Source organism: Dromaius novaehollandiae, chromosome 9 (assembly GCF_036370855.1).
Source record: "Dromaius novaehollandiae isolate bDroNov1 chromosome 9, bDroNov1.hap1, whole genome shotgun sequence".
Taxonomy (NCBI): Eukaryota; Metazoa; Chordata; class Aves; order Casuariiformes; family Dromaiidae; genus Dromaius; species Dromaius novaehollandiae.
This window is the reverse complement of record NC_088106.1, coordinates 26160746-26182511: the sequence shown is the minus strand read 5'-3', so window position 1 is coordinate 26182511 and position 21766 is coordinate 26160746. Positions and strand designations below refer to the sequence as shown.

The 21766-nt window shown below is 40.4% G+C and overlaps 1 protein-coding gene across 2 annotated transcripts in view; it reads right to left on the bottom strand.

Annotated features, from left to right (window-relative positions):
• Positions 1 to 3854: 3854 nt before the first annotated feature.
• LOC112988855 (glypican-5-like) overlaps positions 3855 to 21766 on the bottom strand; it is a 403392-nt gene continuing 385480 nt past the window's right edge. For both annotated transcript variants that reach the window (XM_064516960.1, XM_064516961.1), the window contains one exon: positions 3855 to 12558. In XM_064516960.1, coding sequence (XP_064373030.1) covers positions 12356 to 12558 — 203 coding nt within the window. In that variant the 3' untranslated portion in view covers positions 3855 to 12355. The remainder of the gene's footprint in view (positions 12559 to 21766) is intronic.

Genomic DNA, 21766 nt, shown 5'->3' with positions numbered 1-21766 from the left:
CACTGAGTCATCAGAGGCCTGGAGATGGCTCCTGGCTGGCAGTGTGGAAGAGAGGCAGAGGGAGAATGACCACGTAACTGTGTCCTATAGCATCATGAGGCCATCCTTTACTGCAGTATCAGTAGTTCTGAGGATCTCAGTTTTGGACTTGGATGTTTACTGGGACAAAACAGATGGCACTTTGACAACTCGTTTTTTCAGTGAATATAGGCTTGAATCTTGCGGTTGTTGGATGTACTGCTCTGTACTTCTGCATATTTCATAGGTTTTGTTTCACCCAAGGATGGGGGACTGACTGGCTTTTAGTAGGCTGCATGAAACACGAGTGATCACATTCCAGTTAGGTCATTTTGCTCTCTGCCAATATCAGTCTTGTGCTTTTAACTTTTTATTCAGAAAAAATAAGCTACTACTTTTTGTTACTTGTGTATCTGTAGGTATGGACATAATCTTGTCGGTAACATTAAAAAGTCAGTATTTACTAGTGCATTTACCTCTGAGAATTCCTATTCTGCATATAAAAAAAAAGGTCAGGGTAGTTACCACTGCGTAATATGTTAGCACATGCTGATTTTCTTAATTTGTGTTGATTTTTTTCACATTTGCCCATGGAAAATATAATTTCTTCTTTGCAAGAAGAAAAAATTAAGGCTCTGGGAGGTTAATGAACTTGTTTGTTCACACTGTTCTAATAGATTACATGCCAGAGTAGGAGCCAAAAACATGAATTCTGATTGTGGTTCTGACATGCACTTGCAATGTAAGAATACAGTTCCCTGAGGTTCATTTTCCCAGACAGACAATGAACTATGGGTCTCTTCATCTGAGGTTAATTGGAGTCTCTGTACCTTTCCTTAAATTAAAGGAACGCCCTGAGGCAACTGATGCACTAAATGTGTGTCAAGAACTTTACATCCAATTTAAGGTGGAGCTGCAAAAGGGAAGACAAGTGATAGGTGTTGACTGCACGCTGAATGCCGCACTGAAACAGAGCAGTGTGCACCAGGTATGCACCTAACATGGATACTTTCCAGGGAACAGCAAAACCACTGCTACTCTTAGTAGTGTCTAATTCCTGAAGGGTCTGAGGAAATCCACAGTTTAGACTCAATAGGCCTAGGACACTTTCTAGTTCTGCAGACTGAGTTACTCTGTAATGAAATATTGATTTTGCAGCTGGGAAAGTGTGCTCACTTCTGTCTGAGAAAACAGAGGGCAGACACCATAACAGTTTGCGCAATACAATAAAGCAAGCAGACTCCTGCTGCCCCAGAACTTGTCTGAATCAATAAATAATGGGTCATATGAAAAAAGCCCCTTTTTGAAAGGATAACTCTGAAACTGAAGGGTTATTTCAGGCCCAGTTTATCCCTTTATGCTCCTAGTTGGAGGAAGATCAGTCTGATCCTGAAAAGCACAAGCTCCACAGCCTTCACTCCCTTTGTACCCCACGGACTGCCTGGGGGATATCGGTAACACCTGCACGTACCTCGCTGAAGGGAACGATGCCATGCTGCGGCACCCACCGCCAGCCTCGGAGGGGACGGGGGCCCACATACCTTCCTGGGGCTGAGTGGCACACGGCAGCTCTTTCCTCAGGGGACAGGACACAATAATGCCTGTAGGAGAGTGGGAGACAACCCCACTAATGAACGAGTTTTCATTCTTCTCTGGGGCATTTTCAAGTTCTAGGTGTTATCTTGGAGAAATGACTCCAGTGCCAAAAGCCCATGAGTATACGTGGAGTGAACAGGACTGCTGTAATCTCCTCTTGCTTGCTCTGGCAATTCCTTTTACCCATCTGATGTTTCTTGAAAACATGCAAGAAGCGAAAGTAGTAATTTGTGGCTTTAGGACACAAACCTGTAGGTTTAAGACATCGGTTTCTGTTGCTTTTGGAATTCAAAACCTTCCTCTTTCTTTCTTCTGAAATTAACACTGAATCTCCTTGGGCACATAATAAATGCAAATGAAACCCAACTTCTTACACAAGCAGGAGTGTTTTCAGTTTGATCTTTTGGGATGCTGGTAGATAATGTTGGGTTCCTGAGTTAAGAAAGCTTTCATAAGCATTCTTTCCAAAAAAGTACGCTTTATTTTCAGATAGGAAGCAAATTCTGAAGTGTAGGAGGATTTTCTACTATAAAGAAGTCAAGCTGCCTCTCTCAACACCGCAGGGCTAGCCATCATTCTGGTAAGTCTACGACGGTATTTGGAGCTGCATCACAGTGGAACCCCTAGGACAAGTAAGGCTAAATCCACTGCCTTATGGGTTTGGGTATGACATATTATAGACAGATCTCAGAGCCAAACTGACATGTTGCTTAAAACCAAAACCAAAAAAACAACCAAAAAGATCCCCAGGAAAAACCTGGATTCCTCATAAGGGAGACGTCAGGTGGATCGTACAGTTGTGACCACTTCTGCCCCAAGGGTGGCACAAGGGCTACGCAATTAAAGAGCTGCAGTGAAAGATCTGAATGCTGGCTCTACTATTAAGGTACATCTTGGAGGCATCTGATCAGATCTGATGTATTCCATGTATTTCTGGAAAATGAGTACTGAATTGGGTGAGAGGCAGAGCCTTTAAATAACCTTACAAATTTGAACTGTCAAAGCAGCACTCATTTTTAACATCTTTGGAAAAAGAAACAATGTCCTTTGAAGTGGAGGCAGGTTGGATTTCAGAATGAAGCAGCTTCACAGATTTAGACACCTGCTTAATTAGAGGATGCATGTGAAATCCTTAAACTTAAAAGGGTTTTATGAGGCAGCACTTCAGAGAACAAGCATTCCTCCAGCCTCGGCAGAGAAGACCTGTTAGCTATTATCTTTGGAGATGGGTCAAAAATGAATATGTTAGGAAAGAGCACTCTCCACAGATGGTGAGATGAGCCATGTGTAGTTCCCAGTCCTCAACTAGGAAGCATTTAAAAAGAATGAAGGAAAGCTGGAATCATGGACAGTTTAGGAGTCATCACGCAAGCAGAAAACAAGGTGACTCAGAAAAAATTAAATAGGTAGATAGTAGGAACACAGTCATTTAAATAAAATAAAGGAACATCTAGTTCTTGGTAACACTGTGGTTCAACGGTTGTCCTATAGTCTTTGTACAACTGATCTAGGGATACTACAAGAGGAGCACCAAAACACTGCCAGAATAGGAAATAAATGAGACAAAACAGTTGACATCTTTCCCACTGCCTTTTAAGCAGGAAAACGCAGCTGTTCTGACAGAGCAATGAAAGAAAGCTCTTGAAAACCAGCTCTAACAAACGTTTGCAAGAGCAAAGGTCTCTGCTGTGTCACTTTATGAAATGATAGAGGCCCAACCACAATAATCAGCATCTGATGGAGAAATACAGGATTAGTTTTTTCCTCAAAGGAAGAGAAACTGCGAAGTCCATAACTGACAAGGCATGAAAACACTAAGCTGGCAGCAGAGAGTTTCCATTTTCCGGTACCCTGGCCTATATAAAGACAGAAAAGTGATGTAATCCTAATCAAAGCCAAGGGCAAGGCTTTTAATATGGCACACAGTTATTGAAAGACCTAGGTCAATGGAGAACTCAGATCTGATTGTTTATGTAGGAATGAAAGTTTGATGAAAAATGTCCTACCTGTTGTGTGAAGGTTTGCTGGCATCTACCCAGGAGACCACTGCATATTAAAAGCTCCCAGAAGAGCAGGTAGGCACCTTTATATCTCACTGTATTTACTGCAGGAAAGAAAAGAAGATCAAGAAAGTAGTTACACTGAAGAAGTGGTCCTTCCTTAGCCAGACTATGACCAAAATATGAAGAGTTTCTTAGCAGTTCTCAAGTTCTGTATCCTTTATTCAAAGCGCAATCTGGACAGGTTAAAATCTTTTTATTTGAGCTTTTATCAGCTTTGTAACTTACAACAAAGATGATGAAAAATATCCAGAAAAAGTTACAAAAATTCTAATAGAAGACAACAATTTCCTGCTACGGATTATTTATTTTTATTCCTATACATAGTTCACTGTTCTTTACAAAACACAATTTATTTTCACTTTTCAAAGTAGCCTTCTTCTTCATTGTTATGACAATGATTTCAGACTGTTTTTTAAAACTTGCTTTTATCAGTCATTGCTGAAAAAAACTGAAGAAATTTGATAAATTTATTCAATAAAACATAAGCAGAAATGCTGCAAATAAAACAAGTGCTTGGGAAATAGAAATAATTATTGGAGCTTGAAAACAGCTTTGGGCAAAAACAATCTATTTTGGAACCTAAAATACCCATGATACAACTAATGTAAAATACAAATGTAAGCAGCCTATTAACTTCTGTAAAATAAAATGAACTAAAGAAGACCAGGAAACCATAAACTAATTATTTAAAGATCTAAATGGCAAAGCAGTTACTTTACTGTATTTTCTACCCCAGTGTACTGTAAACATTCATACCGTATTAGTTTTGATATTAAAATACAGTAAATACAATAAATGGTTGTATGATGCAAGATTTAGTGTATTGGCTTCCATTTTTACTCAATACTATCCCATAAATGAGATACAATAAACATTTCCTATAGTATTGCTGCTCTGGTAGCCTGCTCCAGTAAGCGACTGCAATGTGGTTTTGGGAATACTTTTCAACTGTATTGTTCATCACTAACATAAAAGCACAAATATTCCAGTTAAATTCACTTTCTCGTTTTTAATGAAAGAACATCACCAAATGTCTTACTGTTTCCTTCATGTCTTGCTTTATGAAACTTGTCTTTCTTACAGCTTTTGCCTGTACGTGATTTGTTATCTCTAAGTCATGAACCACAGCTTTCTCAAAACCGAAAAAGAGCCAAAGGGTGGACACCCTCTTTCACGACAAGCAGACGGACTCTGCCTGTTACAACTGTGCACACCAAGAACTGCTGCAGTCACGGGAGTCTATGTCAGAGCTTTGTGAAGCCCAACAGCCTGCTTTGGTTTCCTTCCAAGTGTGGATGTTTATGTTTAATGGCTTCAAAAAAAAAGAAAAAAGAAAAAAGAAAAAAAAAAAGCCTTCCTTCTGTTCCTGCTCAGTAGGAAATTTAATTTCTTCTTCCTAGAAGAACATCACACTATAGTAACTTTTGAGTTTGCCACCACTACCCTAAAAAATGCCAAGCCATTTTATCTGAGACTGAACACAAAGATACACAAGCTTCAGCTGAAGCAGAATATGGCTGCTCGCCTTCTCCCTTGCTTACGTTTCTGTGAAAACATTGAAGCCATCATCAGTTCTCACCACTGAGTCTCGATTAGTTTCTGAGGCCAGTTTAAGACCTGGATCCTACATTTTAATGCGAAACAGAAAATCAAACTCGATGTGCCTCAAGGCCGGATCTATATCAACAAACCGTCTCTAAGAAAGACTTTCTACCCTTAGAGATATTCACAGGATGCACATCGCCTCATAGCCCCAAATCCTACTAGCTACTTCTCTTGAAAATGCCTCTGTCCTGCCCCAGGAAAGGGAAAATGCCAGAAGACTCATGGCATCCCATCTGTTGCAGATTATCTTTAGAGGTATGATGAAACTATATGCTCAGTGGCTCAGGCAGTATTAAACTGTTATGCAAATTTTCTAATCACTGCAGTTGGTCTTGATTTCTTGAACCTGCAAAAGATGGGAAGGAATTCATGTTTTGGGGCCAGAACCTATGCTGGGGTAAATTTACACAGTTAAATCAAAGGAGCTATACTGGTTTATAGGAGCTGACGTTCTGTTGCAACATTTCATACCCACAGAAAAGCCTCAAAATCTCTTCGATTTGCTAAATTCATATATATGGAGGTTGTAAACATTTGATATTGGCATTCTTGCTGGAAAGTTTGTTTCAGATCTCCTTTTTAGAAAGATCAAATGATCTTCCTCAATAATACTGTGCATTTAAATAGAAAATTGCTAGTTGGCTAAAACCTCTCTTATGCCATTGAGGCAGTCTGGTTTAATTTCCACAAATTTAGCAGAGCATGCTGGACACTCCAGTACAGCAATGCTTTTGACAGTTTCTGATAAGTAAAACTTCCTAACTGTATACACAGATACAGAAATGTAAGATGTACATTAGGATCTATATTCTTTATGCCTCATTGCTTTTCCTGTCATAACAGAAAAAAACAGACTAAAATCTGGGATACTGTACTTAATTATGGAAAAGAGGTATCTGACTAATTCCTTTTTTAAAGTGTATGAAAAATGTCAGAACCTATTCTAAGTAAGAGAGCCAAAGAGCCTAGCCTACTTTATTAACCCAAAAGACACATGAAAATGTGGTTTTGTATTCATCTGAAAAGTAATTTTTATAACTGTGTATTTGCAAGGAATTCACAAAACTAGTGACATATTTATTTTTCAGATGAAATGTCCATAGTCTGTACAGTAATTCAAACAGGTGTTAATTAGGTGTACAGAAAGGCCTTTGAGGATAATTTATATATCCCCCTGCAACAGAAAGAAAGCGAATAAATGTTAATTGCTTATATTATGCAACAAATGATTTTTTAGGATGGCATTAAATTAGCTGCAAATATTATAATTACAAAGCACTGGGTAATTTACTAAAGATTAATTGAAATGATTAAGTGCAAACTGCATAATTGTGCAAGGTAACATTAATGCCTGCTGCACAGTAATGAAAAAAATAGTGGCTGTTACTGGTGATTTAGTGAAGAACTCTATGGACCTCAGGAAAGCATCAGTGGCATGTCTCTCATGCACCCTTCTCTAAAAAAGTATGATTTTGGGGGCAACTCATTGTAGTGCTAATAGTAACCAGAATGTCTAAAACAGCCTATTTCAGGGATTGAGTCTGATCTCAATTACATGGGAACAGCACAAAAATACTGCTCCATGGTCTGTGTCCAGCAGCCTTTTACAAGAGCTGTAGCAACTGCAAATATTTACTGTGTAAGTACTTAAGCAACAGCCCATGCAGTTTGAATACATTCCTCATTAAAAAAAAAAAAAGAGCATATCTTAGGCAAGAGTTGAAACCATCAGTACAGAGCAATAGTTTTAATTTACCTTCCTGAATTCAGTGCAATAGTCTTTCGCATGTAGGTTCATGTAGTGCTGTGCGGAGGTGGAAGGGGATGGTGATGAAGGGGCATGGGGAAAGGGAACTGAAACATCGTTCTAGTCCAGGAGGGGTTTATTACCTAGCAGTATTCTCCATTTTAAATGAAAAGTACTTTTCTGAAATTTATCCTCTCTAAACCGGAATCAATTTTAATCATGCTTTCTATCTTGGCCACTGTTTATTTTTTTGGTATCTTAATATTTAATACAACTCAGGTGTAGTTATTTAGAGAGTCACAGTGCAAACCAGAAGAGAATTCAGTATCAGGAATAATTCTGGACTTCTGGGGCAGCAGGAGGAAGGCATTACCATGTTCTTTTTGACTGAGGCATGTCACGGCTATAATGCCATCAGGTGACAGATCTTTCACTTTCCATAAACAAACATGCCATATGTCATTAAAAGAAGTACTGTGAGCAGTGAAATGCTATAAATGAAAATAAGTGGCTCAGATGCTTTTGGCTAGTTGTAACATTAGCACTTAGAATGCTAAAATGGTCAACAGGCAAGTTACAATTTAGGAAACCTATTATCTGTATAGGCTGCAATGCATCCCCGTGCAGAGGCAGGCGGGCAGCATGTATACCAATTAATTCCTACTTAAACAGTCGGTGGGCCCTGGGTGGACTCTCAACACAACACTGAAATCCCCTTGCTGCCATGCCAGTGATGAAATTTTGACTGTAATTTCAGTCAAACCTTAAACCTGTTTAATGTAAAGAGTCCAATTCAGTCCCATAAGGATTTTCTGGAGTCTTGTTTTACTTGGTATCTCACTTTACCGTGTATTTCAGCTCCTTGCACTTGAATAGGTCTTTCTTTAAGCTAAGCATGTGCAGTGTTGAACAGAAATGGCTCAGTAAATCTGGGCAAAAAGGCTCATCCAACATTAAAAAAGAAAAGACTGTGGACAACATCCATTAGCACAATACTGAGAAGACCCACTCTGGATTAGAGTCAAATTTAAAATTTTTGCACATGTGCAGTCTTGATAGCTGAAGGAAATGTGGATATATTAAACGCAGATCGGATTTAATGATCAAACAGATGCGAATCTCACAGCCAGATACCCATGCACACAGCCTCTGAAGCAAAAGCAGCGGGACATTATTATTTGTGTTGCCCTTATCAAGCTCTGACAGATATTTGTACCTCAAAAGGTTCATTACTGAGCAAGAGAACAGAATCACAATTCCCTAAGCAATGACAAAGTACCGGGTGTGCCTGAAGACAGGGCATCGCATTAGCAAGATGCAAGCTAGAAAAAAAATGGAAGGTTGAAAATTAGAGGCCAGATTCTTTAGAACATCTCTATTGCAAAGAAAGTGTAATTCAGAACAGGTGCCAGTAAAGTTGCCTTAAAATGTAGTCTCTAGATTTTCTCCTGCTCTTTGCCTGGCCAGTCTCCATGCATTGAACTGAAGTAGCCTAAAAGCTGCTTCAACATTAGCGGGGAGCAGCAGGCTCAGGGTGCCAGGGAGGCCAGCTGGAGGTGGGCAGGCACTGGTGTGCTGCAGCCACCCATGCTTCTGCCCAACCACGTTCGCTTTTCTCCCTGATACTTCCATTGCCAGGGAGGGGTCTAGTGACAGAGGAACCTCTTGACCGGCTTGGTATAATGTGGAGCCCAAATAGCAGTGAAACACTAAAAAAGACTGTACACCCACAGGAACTTTGTCCCATTTGGTAAGACACCTGCATTGCTATCAAGAGAAAATTGTAGACTGATTTTACTCACAAATGTATGACAGCAGTTACTTTCCAACGCTGGCATTCACAAATGCTGGCACAGCAAACATGAAGGGAAAGTCACAGCAAAACAGTAAACATTCAAAAAGCAGTGGCTAAATACAATTCCCAATTGTTAGGCAAAGCTATAGCAATGCTCTTAGACTGGTGTGTTATTTTACATTGAGCTTACACAAACAAGTTAAAAAGTATTTTGAGTTTAGACTTTCATAATTACCGAGAATTACAATATCCTTGATATCAAAATAAGATTTTGTAAAACAGGCATTTTATTCATCTGAAAAGAAACACTTCCTCTATCTGACACAGCCAGTTAATTTGCCTTTGCTGGTATAAAGTTGTTTGATGGAAAATAGTTTTTTTTAATATGTAAATGTAATCAATCCTGGAAAAAAAACCACATAAACTATTAGATAAAATATACTACATTGTTTTTAAAGCTGTACTAGTTCTGATGCACAGCACGAACACGTTTCAAACTGGTTTGACCACTACTTTCCTTACAGGGTAGAAGGCAGTATATTGGTGTGAAAGGCATTAATAGCTGTTGAGTCCTCTGTAGTCTCTTCCCTTGTTTCGTAACAATCTGTGTCGATTAAAATATTGATCGAATCCAGTGAAATAAGTTGATGAATCTCTCACGCCACAGTTTGAACAGTATTATTTTGGTTGTGTTACAGCAACTTCAAAAGGGTTGTCCTATTTAGCACAAGAGAGGAATGCTACATCATACAGGTATTTGCAAACCAAACCCAAAATTCAAATGTTTAATTTTTCAGATGTTCTTGTTTAGCAAGATTATGAGATTTAGCAACAAAAAAATCCCCTGGGTGAGTTGCTTCATACACGCTTAGTGCAAGGCTTCTGCAACTTCCTCTGCTGCAGCTGAATACTAAGCTAACCGGATCACTGGCCTGAGCTCAGAGCACAAAACCTATTACAGAAAAGACTTCAAAAAGACACACAAGTTCTGGGTATTTGACTTCCATCCCTGCAGGTGAGAAGAACTGAAAACTTCAAGCTGCACAGTTAAAATCTGGATGCTTCAGAGCTCAGCCCTGAAGCCCTAGCTCTGTCTGTAGGAGTCCTGATGGAGACCTGGCTGCACAAATGCCAATATATGTGCCATCGTTTGAATGATGACATGGCTTCTCAACCGCGAGAATACTGAATTAGGATAGGTTCGCAGGCAACAGAAATCTGGGAATTGCTTCAGTGAAGCTGCAGGGATTTGCCCTACCTGAGGAGCAGGAGACAAATGCTAGCGACAGAGGCCTATTTCTGTGCGTGCGGGAGAGCAACCGGTCTAGCAGCCGCCTTCCCAACCGAGCCCGAGGACTGCCGGGAGTGCCGGTGCCCTTCCGCAGTGCAGCCTGCAGGACATGCACCCCTCCGCAGGGGAAAGCACACTTTTCCAAAGGGCACTGAAAATGAATACAACAAGCGGCATTTTTAATTACGTTTCAATAGGCTGGTGCTGCTCTCAAACTCTGGAAATACAGGACAGGTTTTTATCCTTCTTGGAAAACTGATTTTCACGAATACCATGTGAAAACAGTTCTAAGTGATATTAATACCCTCACCATTCTGTAAAATCAGAGTTCAAATATGGAATATTTCATGTTAGCATACATATCTTTTCCCATTTTATCCACTTGTTTCAACATTAAAATTCTGAATTCTGTTTTACAAAACTTAGCTATTTTCATTTTAGAGATGCCCCCTTTGCAGCTGGATGTTTCAGTGGTTCTGATTATACTTTCATGTGCGCAAACACGATCTAAGAGCCCAAATTAAAAAAAAATCAAACTCCATCTCTACAAATAGAATTAGACATGTTCACTAATACTATCTGAAAACATACAAGTAGAGTGAGACCTTGCCCACTTATTTTATGCTCTTGTTCTGTATTATTGTCTCTTTATATAGTGACACGCAGTAATATTGGCACATGGCACCTTCTTTGAGCCAGGTTGTCTTTTATAATCAAAGTTGCTGACAAAATGCCTGAAGCTTATTAATAAGATACAGGGTTCTTCTTTTGAGTTATGTCAGTGGATGCGTAACTCTAAGTATTAAAAGAGATGTTTTACACAAAAAAACCAAAGGCAAATGCTTTACATTAAATCTTATAAAACTGTACATAATAAAAAGTCTACAACATGAAAATGGCCATTAAACTGTTGTAATAGTATGAAATGTAGTAAATATAACAATTCTAATGTTTCTCATATTTATCATATTAATCACTGTATTCATACAGTTGTGTTTGTATATATATATTCAGTGGCACTGTAAACATAGCTGTTGGAAAACACACATTAGGTCTTAACCCATTAGAAGTTACAGTACTTTTCCATCCAAAAAGTTAAAATGCATCAATGTAGCATTGATTATAAAAAAAATAGCCTTGTAATAAAATGCACATTTTGATATTTTCTAGGATAGAAATCAAATGAGACATAATAGAGAACATTCTAGATTTCAGATTGTTTTACATTTATACCTATCGTGATACAAAATGTTAAACATTAAATGTAATTAAATAATACACAGTTTCTGAAACAGATTCAATTCAGAGATTCACAATGCACAAAATCTAATTTGTGTCTAACAGGAATTCCCAATAACTTACATCCCTGGGACCTATGCGGAAAATTGAAGGCAGTTTCTCTTCAACATCAGATAGGCAAAGTAAATTTGAACTGATTATCTTTTTTTTTCCCCTCCATACAGAACTGCATTCAACTGGATAAAACATTATTATGTTTATGTTTCCCACTGCTGGACGTTCATCCAATAAACCTCGAGCATATGCTTAAGCATATAGTAACGGCATTTTGGGGGGCAGGGAAACTCACTTTCTATGTCCCTCAGTAAATCAAGTATTTCTAATTTTTTCCATGGTTAAGGCAACTATACTGATACATTAGACACACCATATGCTTTTATGTTGCTTTCTACAATCTAAACAGTAAGAGTGAAAAGAAGCTTCAAACATGCTCTGATCTTCTCGACCACTTAGGAATTTCATCAAGCTGGTACAGAGTACTTAACTTAAACATGGTTTACTACTGTAGACACAGGTTATCAGCTGTTCACTAGAGAAATAATGCGTGTATTGCCTTGAATTGAAGATTAACCACTCATTGAATCAGAAAAAATAAAAAACCAAAACCAACCAGTCAGATTATCCAGTGAACAAAACTGAGAAAAATGATAACGCGCACATTCACAATTTCTGTGTTCTCAATTATTTCTACCCAATAACTTAAGCAACTCGGACCTTTGTCGTCATTCCCTCTGTATCTTAGGCGGGCTTGTCAAAGCCTGGCTTCAGACACCGTAAGCGATGGTGCTTCCTATCTGCCAATCCCAGCATCCTGGTTAATATTTATTCTAACATATCACATAAGCTAGAGAGCCATTTAACTTTGCTTTCGGTCGGGTAAGGCTGCAGGTATAAATGACAGTGAACAGAAACGTTTGCACAGCGGCCGCAACGCAAGGCGGCTACAGCGGGCCACGCCACAGCACCGCGAGCGCCACCGACACGCAGAGCGAGGAGCTCGGGGCCGGGCTGCTCCCCTTCCCAGTCACAGTGTGTTTAGAGGATGACTTGACAGTGCTTGTGGTGGTGGTGGTGTCAGTCTTTTTCACAGTTGGTTTTGGTTCGTTCCTGTTTTCTGGATGGGTTTTCTTGTCCTTGAGTACATCTGAAAACATGACAGTAAATGCGAGATTAATTGCACATCTTTTAAGTAGTGGCTTTAAATTCTGTCTATTGCTGGAAAATAGTCTACGCTAGTCGGAATAACTGAACTATGCACGGAGAGTGAGCGTGTTTTAGTTGCACCTAGCACCAACTGCTTTGCTCAACAGCTCCGCTCAGACTGACCTGCTCTACTTCTTAATGCAGACATAGCCAAAGCCTAGTAACATATATGCCGCATTGTGTGCTTGGTCTCAGAACCCGGCTTTCTCTCGTGAAAACTCTCCCCAGTTCCACCTGGAGTGGGGCCAGCTCATACTATAAGTCACAATGTTAGGAATGACTTGTTTTGTAACATGCCCTAGTGAAGCAGCAATCAAGCTTGTGAGCTGCTGCAGGAGGAGACTGGAGAGGGCCTTGACTTCATCGCAGAGTCAACTTCTGGGCTTCTTTTTGCTTTGCTGCTGCCCTTAACTTTAAAGCAACATGTAACCCTGGATATGGTAAGACAACCTGGCAAGGCAGATTGCTAGCACAGGGGAATAAATAGGTGTCTCATGCACCTTTTTCATCCACATGGGCAAGAAAAATGTCAACAAAGAGAAAACGCCTCATGTTTTGTTACGCTTTTTCCCAGCAGGTACAAGGATTTTTCTGTTTTGTTTTGCAAGCATGGAAGAATGTCATAGGGCTTTTTTTTGTCCCTGCAAACACATTTTGGAACTTTTTTTATATAAAGGACTAGATTCCTAAGAAAGTGAGAAAGTGAAAGTTTTTCTTGACAAAATTTGGATTTTCAAAATGAGATAATGACTGATAGAGGTCTCCAGTTATCTTGACACTGCTAAGCTATACGTATGTGTTCCTGAGATCATACTGCCCTTGCACCATTTCATTTGCACTGGGGGAAAAATCATCATTTCATCTGATGATGGGATGGTGATTTTACAGTTAATCTGTAAAAGTACCCAAGTGTCTGGAAAAAACAAATGCCCACCTGGAAAAATGTATAAATTAGCAGTAACTGTTCAGGTCCAAGCTTAAAGGACTTTTTGTGGTATTAATGAATGCAATGCATATTTGCACAAAAAGCAAAAAGCACAGATTTGTAATGCAGATTAAACAACTGTCCAATCTTAAAATAAAAACTCTGAATCACAGAAGCAAGTTCCTGGCAGAAACTGGAAAGAGGGAAAGTATTCCAGAAATGTAAATGCAATCTGAGCTCATTGTCTGCATGGCAGTAGTTCTGAACAACCATCAATAAACTCACTTGATAATAAAAATGAGCTATTGTGTTGCAAAAATACACATTGTTCTTTTGCCAGTATAAACTGTAAAAGAAATGCAATGAATTTGTCCTTCTTTATCATAATGTCAATATTAGTCCCAGAGGAACCCATGATTCCTTGAACTGATTCAAGGCTGACTGTATAGAGAAGGGACGCTGGCTGCCAAGGTGGACACTGGGAAAAGCCTTCTCTGCCACTGCACTCAAGATTCGCTCTCGCAAAATGCAGACATCGCTCCTCTTCCGTTACAATTTGCAATGGCGCTAATAGAAGGGAGCGGGGGAAAACACGCTGTAAGTGTTTAGAAGGTATCAGTATTCAGAGGACACTTAAAGAAAAATGGACAACCTTCACGCTGTCATTAAAGCAAATTAAGAATAAATCATGGAAATAGGTGTGTTCTGACACTGCCTAGACTCCTTTCCATCAGTGTCATTCTCCTTTTCGACTGCGGTAAAGGCACTATTTCTCTGCTGCCTCTTATATCATCCCAGCCTGCTGACTTCAGCTCTCTGGGGCCAGCTGATTAAATTAAGACCTCACTCAGGTAAATCTATTCCCCTCCTTCACTTGGCCATGTCCAGCATTGTAACTTGATTGGCCTCTATAAATTGGGCAGACTGAAATGTATTAATTCATTTATTTTCTTAATATTGACTTAACCAGAAATCTAAGGTAAGATTTAATGCTATCAGAGAGGCTGTTGGTTTTTAAAAGCTTTGCTCTCAGTGACTGCTTAATGCACTACATAACAAACATTAAATAATACATTAGAAAAGTCTGCCTTTATCCTTTCCAGGGGAAGGACTAAAATTTGAATTTTCTCTCTCCTTCTAGCAGAGTATTTTCTGATGTTATTCATGGCCACTTCTAATCTGGGATTTAATTGTGCAAAATGGGTAATTTATTTAAAAAGCTCTGTTTTTTTCCTCTTCTTAAAAATAATAAAGACCCAGTCCTAATCCAGTTCCAAATTTTTCAATTCCATATTTATTTTTCAAGCTACAAATTTCAGCATAACAATTTTGTGTTTTATTCCGGTTTGCTGAGAGTTCCAGTTGCTTACTCACTCCAGGGTTTTGGCTGACAGACTTAGAGTTAAATGAGTTTTTCTCTTAAATCTTTTCCTCAGAGTCACGGATTATGTTCAGTCTACTACTGACATTCAAAAGCCAAAAAATAGTGAGAGTGTGCAAAAAAAAAGTGTCAGTGTGAAGACTAGCACAGAAATAAAACTCTAGTCTCAACAAAGCAGACCCCAGACATTCAAAACCCATGAATGAAGCCCCCAAATCATGACTTCCTAAAAAACAAACAAACCCCACAACTTTGGTCTGTTCTAGTATTTACCTTTTGGGTTTTGAGGCTTTATGGTTCTCAATTAAAAGCTTTCTCCATTGCTAGAAACTTTCTTCCCATCATCATTCCTTCTCCCCTTTGCAGAAATGGAGAAGACTTCAGCTAACCTTAGGCTGATACATGTTACAACCTCTGGACACTGGTGTATGAATGTTATTCTAAGCTGTTTATCACCTGGTGTGATAGAGTCATTATTTCAGCATACTATTCTACTCTTACTGAAAAGATCTGTGAAATACTGTATAGCGATGGTGAAACAGCCACCATAATATTGAATATTCCCCATGTGAATATTCAAATCCTGCCAAAAGGGATACTTGGGGTGGGAAGGAGCTGGCTGTTAATGCCGTCGCGGGGTACAACTTGGGGAGACTCTTGCTGAGGGCCAGGCTTGCCCGGGGCAGCGAAGCTGGCTCCCTCGGGTGAACCCGCCTGCCCCAGGCTTCCTGCCGGCGCACAGAGCAGTTCAGCTGGTCCGGAGGGTTGAGTCCACCTCCTTACCTGAACTTTCACCCCTGTTAACTGCTGCTAACTTCATGTCTTGACAATGTAAACAAAGCACATAATGAAAATTACTTGACCTCGATGTTTAGAGCATTTAGGATCATCTTCACCGCAGAGATCTAACCGTAGATTGCTACACAGTAATGTGTGCACCACTCAGATGGCACCGAACTTCTCATAAATACTTACATGGATCAATACTATCCTTCAGAAAGACTAGCCGGGTAGAAGGGAGAGTCAAACCTGTCATTGCCATCTAATTTAGGGACAGGAAACCTCCTCTCTGGTGCGGGCTGAGCACGCCTTTCAAACACTTTTGGTGAGTCGCACATTAAAGCGCACCTTAATCTTAGACAATAACAATACAGGGGAAAACCAATGTGGCTATTATTTTTTAGGCTATTGTCAGGTTATCTGGCACAAATTCAAGTTATATTGGCACCCCAGCGGTTAGTCCCCCTCCCTGGCCTAAATGTTTCACAGTTTGCTGCCCTGATACTGGTAGGGATGAACAAAGATTGAACTATTTGCTGATATATGTGCATGTTATTGCTCTCTAATGAACATCATTAGCAAGGTCTACTTAAACATCTGTTGTGGTTTTCTATTGTCTCGCCAGGGGATGAACAAGCTAATTTGCTTGACACAAAAACCCCTTTCCAATTTTGCCCCTCCCTTGACCTGACGTGAGCTCAGTCCTTCCTCTGTGATCACAGATGCCCAGGGTGATAGTCTTTCCCTACAAAGGCTTGCACGTGGCCACGAGCACTGCTTATCCCCCAGCAGAACGACGCACAATAACGCCGGCTGAGGTGAAGGGCAGAGGCAAAGGCTGCCGGATAGGCTGCCCCTGGTGCTGACGGTGATCGGCCATGGATCGTCACACCGGACAAGCGTACCAGCCCCACGAGGGGATTTTGAATAAAAACAAAAGGAAGAGATTTGCCTGACTAGCCCTATAGATCTTAATTATAGGGGCCTAGTTTCTAGTGGAGTGGGGCAGTGATATCGAATTCATGATGACCAAACCCACAACAGAGGAGAGATTTTCAACAAGTTTCCAAGGGTTTTATACTACGAGCTTCTAGGGAGAACTTTTAACACAGGCATTCTTCAGGGAGGACTGTTTATTTCTGCTTTCTCACATGGATTACATGAAGCCCGACCTGCCCAGTTCTCCCTAGCCTTTTCATGAAAAGTGTTTTGAAACGACAAAATGTCAGCATCTGCATTGGTAAATTAACGCCGTGGTCTTGAATGTCTCATCATGGTTGTAATGAGAGTCAGGTAACGTAGGTCTAAAGTGCATTGATCAGTACATGCATTCACTCTCCACACTGTAGCTCAGTTGCTTGATAAGTGTCACTTCAATCATAGGCTTGGTTTTGGCTCACAGCTGTGTGAGAAAATTACAGCAAGGTGCAACTTGGTAGAGCTCTTAAATTACAGTAGATGCCGCAGTGTTATTATTAGCTTTTTATCACCTCTGGTAGCAAAGGTGAAATTACTTTTACATATTCAAAGGAAGGAGCTCTGAAACTGCAAAACAATGCTGTCGCCACAAAACATAGCAACAATTTGCAAATAACCTGTTATGCTGACATTGAGACCCGCGCTAATTATCTCCAGTTATAGCTGCAGCAGGCGAATGGAAATAGGAACGCTGGGAAAGAGGAACACGAGCACTCCCAATGTGTGATGAATGCGTGATGCAATTCTCAAAATTGTGGTGTCGGTTATCGTCCACAACACAATATTTATTAGTCAGAAAAAAGGCAGGTTTAATATATCCCTTTTGGAGCTCCCAGAAGGAGGGAGTTAGTAACGTCTCTGTAGCCTCCCACATACGTGATGTTCTGCCCCTTTTCCATATAATCCTACTCCCCTATGGAAACTTGACCTGAGGATGCAAGAACCTTTAACCAGGAAAGAGAAGAACTACAGGAGTCACAACCATATAGTTCACTTTCCTCACGTAACCACTGAGTTGCATTGGGTTTAGACCAGCCTCTCCAGAAGACCTGCAGGACAGATTATGGGGATTAACTGATTTATTCCATTTTGGATACCAATTCTGTGATCAGTTAGGATCTTCCTGATTGTCTTTTTAAGAAGCATGGGACTGGAAGAGAAGTTGGCCTTGGGAGGATAGCCGTAGGCTGGGACTCAGATTATTTAGGTCCATTTTCTAATGGTATAATAAACTCTCAGTGTGATCTTTGGCAGATCAATTCTTCTCTGTAGGACAGCAAGAGAATTACTTTAGTTCTTGCATATTTTGTGAATTCTGAATGCGAACTCTTCAGGGTCAGAACCATAGCCAATCTCCAGAAGAAAGAGCATTGGCTGGAACTTTTAGGAACTACTGTTATAAAAAAAAAAAGGCAAATGCAACAAAGAAAAGAATGCAATAAAGAAAAGTCAGCAACAACAGCAAGACAATTTGAGATGTCAGGTGCCTGGAAGCCATACTTACATTAAATAGCAACCCTTTCCCTCATTCCCAAACAATCTGTGCTCTACATACATTCAAAAAAAAAAAATTGAGTAACATTATCTCAGATGTACTGATGCAAGAAAACCTGCTACTGTATTTGTTTGGCTTGTGATAACAGCCACCATAGCAAACCTTGCATGATTTGCATGGGACAGCACAAAATTCTATTAGTTTCGAGGGCTAAAAAGTAAACCCACAGGCATATCTGCCTCAGCCCCTGCAATGGTAAACGTCAGGACAGAACAATCCATCTTTTCCTTGGGAAGAAATAATCTAACCTAACAAAGCTTGTGTGATCCAGCAATCATTCCATTTATCAGGCAGTCACCCGCGAGAAAAGGTTTTGTCATTTTGTTTATATTAATACAGGACCTATTCAAATGCAGACGAGCTGAAAGTATAGGCTTAAAACATGCCAAACATCTTTTACATTTCCTGGAAACATCTGTTTTTAGTCTAGTCCTAGGCACATGTTTGTGGTTGCATGTTTAAGCTTGTTTAGTTTGCCAGATACCTCGTACATACTGCTGCACAGCTGACACGATATCCTGAAACACAGCATGGAAGTATCTGTAAAACATGATGTTCCCAGTAAATCTGTTGAACTTTTGTTGTAACTTTCTTGTAATGAAAGAAACTAAAAAGCTCTGTGACAGCCTTCTGCCACCACTGTATGGTGCAATTAATTAGTTAAGTTCAGAAATTCTGTACATGCTTCGCTGGTAACATCCAGAAGACTGAGAGCGATCCTGATACCGCATGCTCCACATGCTCGAAACTCCTATTAAACTTAATGGGAGTTTGGGGGGATGCGAGGAATGCAGGCTTGACCTTTACGGCTACAGATGAATGTGCGCTCTAGACTTCAAAGATGAGGTGCCCCTGCCAGTCTGCAGTGTGCAAGCGCTCAGCACGCCAAGCGCCGAAGGCATCTGCTAAATATCATGTCACAGCTCAAAGCTGTAATTAAGAAAAATATAAACTGGCTCAAGGAAGAAAAATATTAGTAATAATTGAAAATGCTTTGGCAGTTGCTTTTGTCCTGGTGATCTCATTACTTTTGGTTACAGAAACAGTTCTCGCGCTGGCTGACGCGGGCATGCTTTGTTTGTGTTCTCATTCTGCCCACATCTTTCCCAGTTAACTTTTATTGCTCAACACAAAGGTCAAATCGAAGGCTTAATTAAATTGTATTTGGGGAAACTATAAACTTATTTTGGATGAGAGTACAAAAACATTTAAAGCCATCCCAACTCCTCTCCCCCAGACACTCCTTATTTTCTTGAGGGAAAAAAAGAGCACATGTTGTTGGCACTCTTTCCCTTAAGGGGAAACTGCACCTTTTTTGCTTCAAAATTTACGTGTTAGAAATATCCAGCCTTTTTATAGACTGCTAATTGTATTTGCAATTGGCATTTGTAAAGAGGATTTTAATTTAGCTCTGAAAAGACAAAGCTCCAGTTTGTAAAAAAAACAGGATATGATGTTACACTAGCGTTAATGGAAGTTCAACTTAAAACAAGGATTAGAACTTCATCTGCTTAACTTTAAACAAAGGCTGTACCTTCCAAACAAATACATTCACCCACCTGCTTGAAGTTCCTTGCAGCCCTGAGGCCTAAAACTGAAAAGCAGCTTCTCTCTCTGCTAAAAAGCCTCACAGGACGTGTAAGCACCATTTAAGGTTTTCCTGGGTCATAAAAGGAGGAAGGAGTCGCATAGCTTCACAGCTCAGGTTTGAGTATGCTACAACTTGTGCACCTGCAACACTGATCCGCTAAAATATTTATGTTTGTATGCAACAATTCAGCTGCCCGAGTCAAACACTTTTGCGCCACTAAGGTTCTCAAAACTCCTGTTCAGGCTGTCTCCTCAAGAACTCCTGTTCAGGGGCATAATTCTCTAGATGCTTCAGTTTCCATCACCAAAAACCCTACAAAGTTTACATTTCTACTCAGCCCTGCGATCCTTGCAGCACCCTGAAAAAGGTGGAGGAAGGCCGGCAGGACTCCTACGCTGCTGCTAGACCTTGTTGGAGGCTTGCTGGATCCAAAACACCAAAAGGTAAGAGAGCAGACAGACATCTCTCAGCTAGGGCTGTAGCTAAAATGCTCACCTACGACAGAAGAGACCCACGTTCAAATCCTTCCCTTGGATGATGTCGAAGGTGCATCTCAGCCCAGGTCTGTCATGCCGCGTGGGACTGCCCTATCCAGGTAGGCAGAGATGGGTCTCTCTCAGACTGAAGCAGGGTCTGCAGTGCTGCTATGCACTCCGAGTACCTGGCTCTGCAGTTCTTACTCACGTGAAGTGTTTCGTACAAACCGGGTCAGCTCTGGGGGGTGGGCAGAAGGACTAAGCCAGCTAATGACAAGTCTGGGGGCTCGCAGGCTGGGTGGAGGAGCTTTGGAGCTCGGTACTCGTACAGAAAAGGACAACTCATCCCAAGTTCCAGTGCCAGGAGAGGTCAAACACAGAGCCCTGCAGAGGCGGTAGGTGTAGAGCAGGCTAATCTTTTTAAGGCAATAATAGTTTTTAAAGACAGCCTCCATCTACCTTTAGAGTCAAGTGGCCTAAAATACACCGGAAAGAACTACTCAGATAAACTAACAGGGAGTCAATGAAAAGAGAAGGGGAATAGAAATCGCCCTGTGCCACTGAGTGAGGTCTCTCCTGGACTCCACAAGGAGATTCCAGCCAGGGGCAGGAAGGCAGACTGCTATCTGCTTGGAAGGCCACGCTCTCAAATTTTAGGATAAGCAGATATCTTATCTGAAAGGAATGGACAGGAGAAAAACCACAGAAGAGTTCCTCTCCCACCAGAGACTGAGGGCAGGGCCCTTTCAGCTCACAGCTGCCTTTTGGAGGTGGGGCAGATTCAAGACAGACATTTCAAGCAGCCTAACTAAATCCCTGAATATAATAACCACAAACAAGGCATCAACTTCCAGCATGCAGGCGCAGAAAAACAATCAAATACATTTCTAAAAGACTTCCAAAAGCCTCTTTCCATCCTGCAGACACGCTGCTCTCATCATTCCCCACTCTTTAAAAGCCAACCAATTCTACTGATTATTCCCGTTACTCCCCAAGAAACTTGGGCAGACATGATTCCTGCTGCAAGATTTTGAAGTCACCAGATCCTTATTTCCTTCATACTAGTGATGGCAGCAATAAGAATTTAAAATGTTTCCTGCACTTCTGATATTTCTCTGGCACAAACAGAACTTACATTAAAAATCTTTTAAAGAGATTCTAATATGATACAATCATAACTGATGCTTAATTATAGAATAAACATTGAAATCATATCATTCCGCATACCATCTGATTTCTTTTAACGTAGGTGACAAAAAAGATTAGCTATGATGTCAAAGGATAGTTCTGGCCTTTAGATAAATCAAGAGGAAACATTTATTTATTGAATCTTTCCAGTATTTCACTTCAGTCAGGACCAAAATCAAAGGAAATTATGGCAAGATATTATCCTAGATTAATCATTTTAGACTTATTATCAAGAGCAGGAAGAGGAAAACATCACAGCATTAGACTTGCTTCAG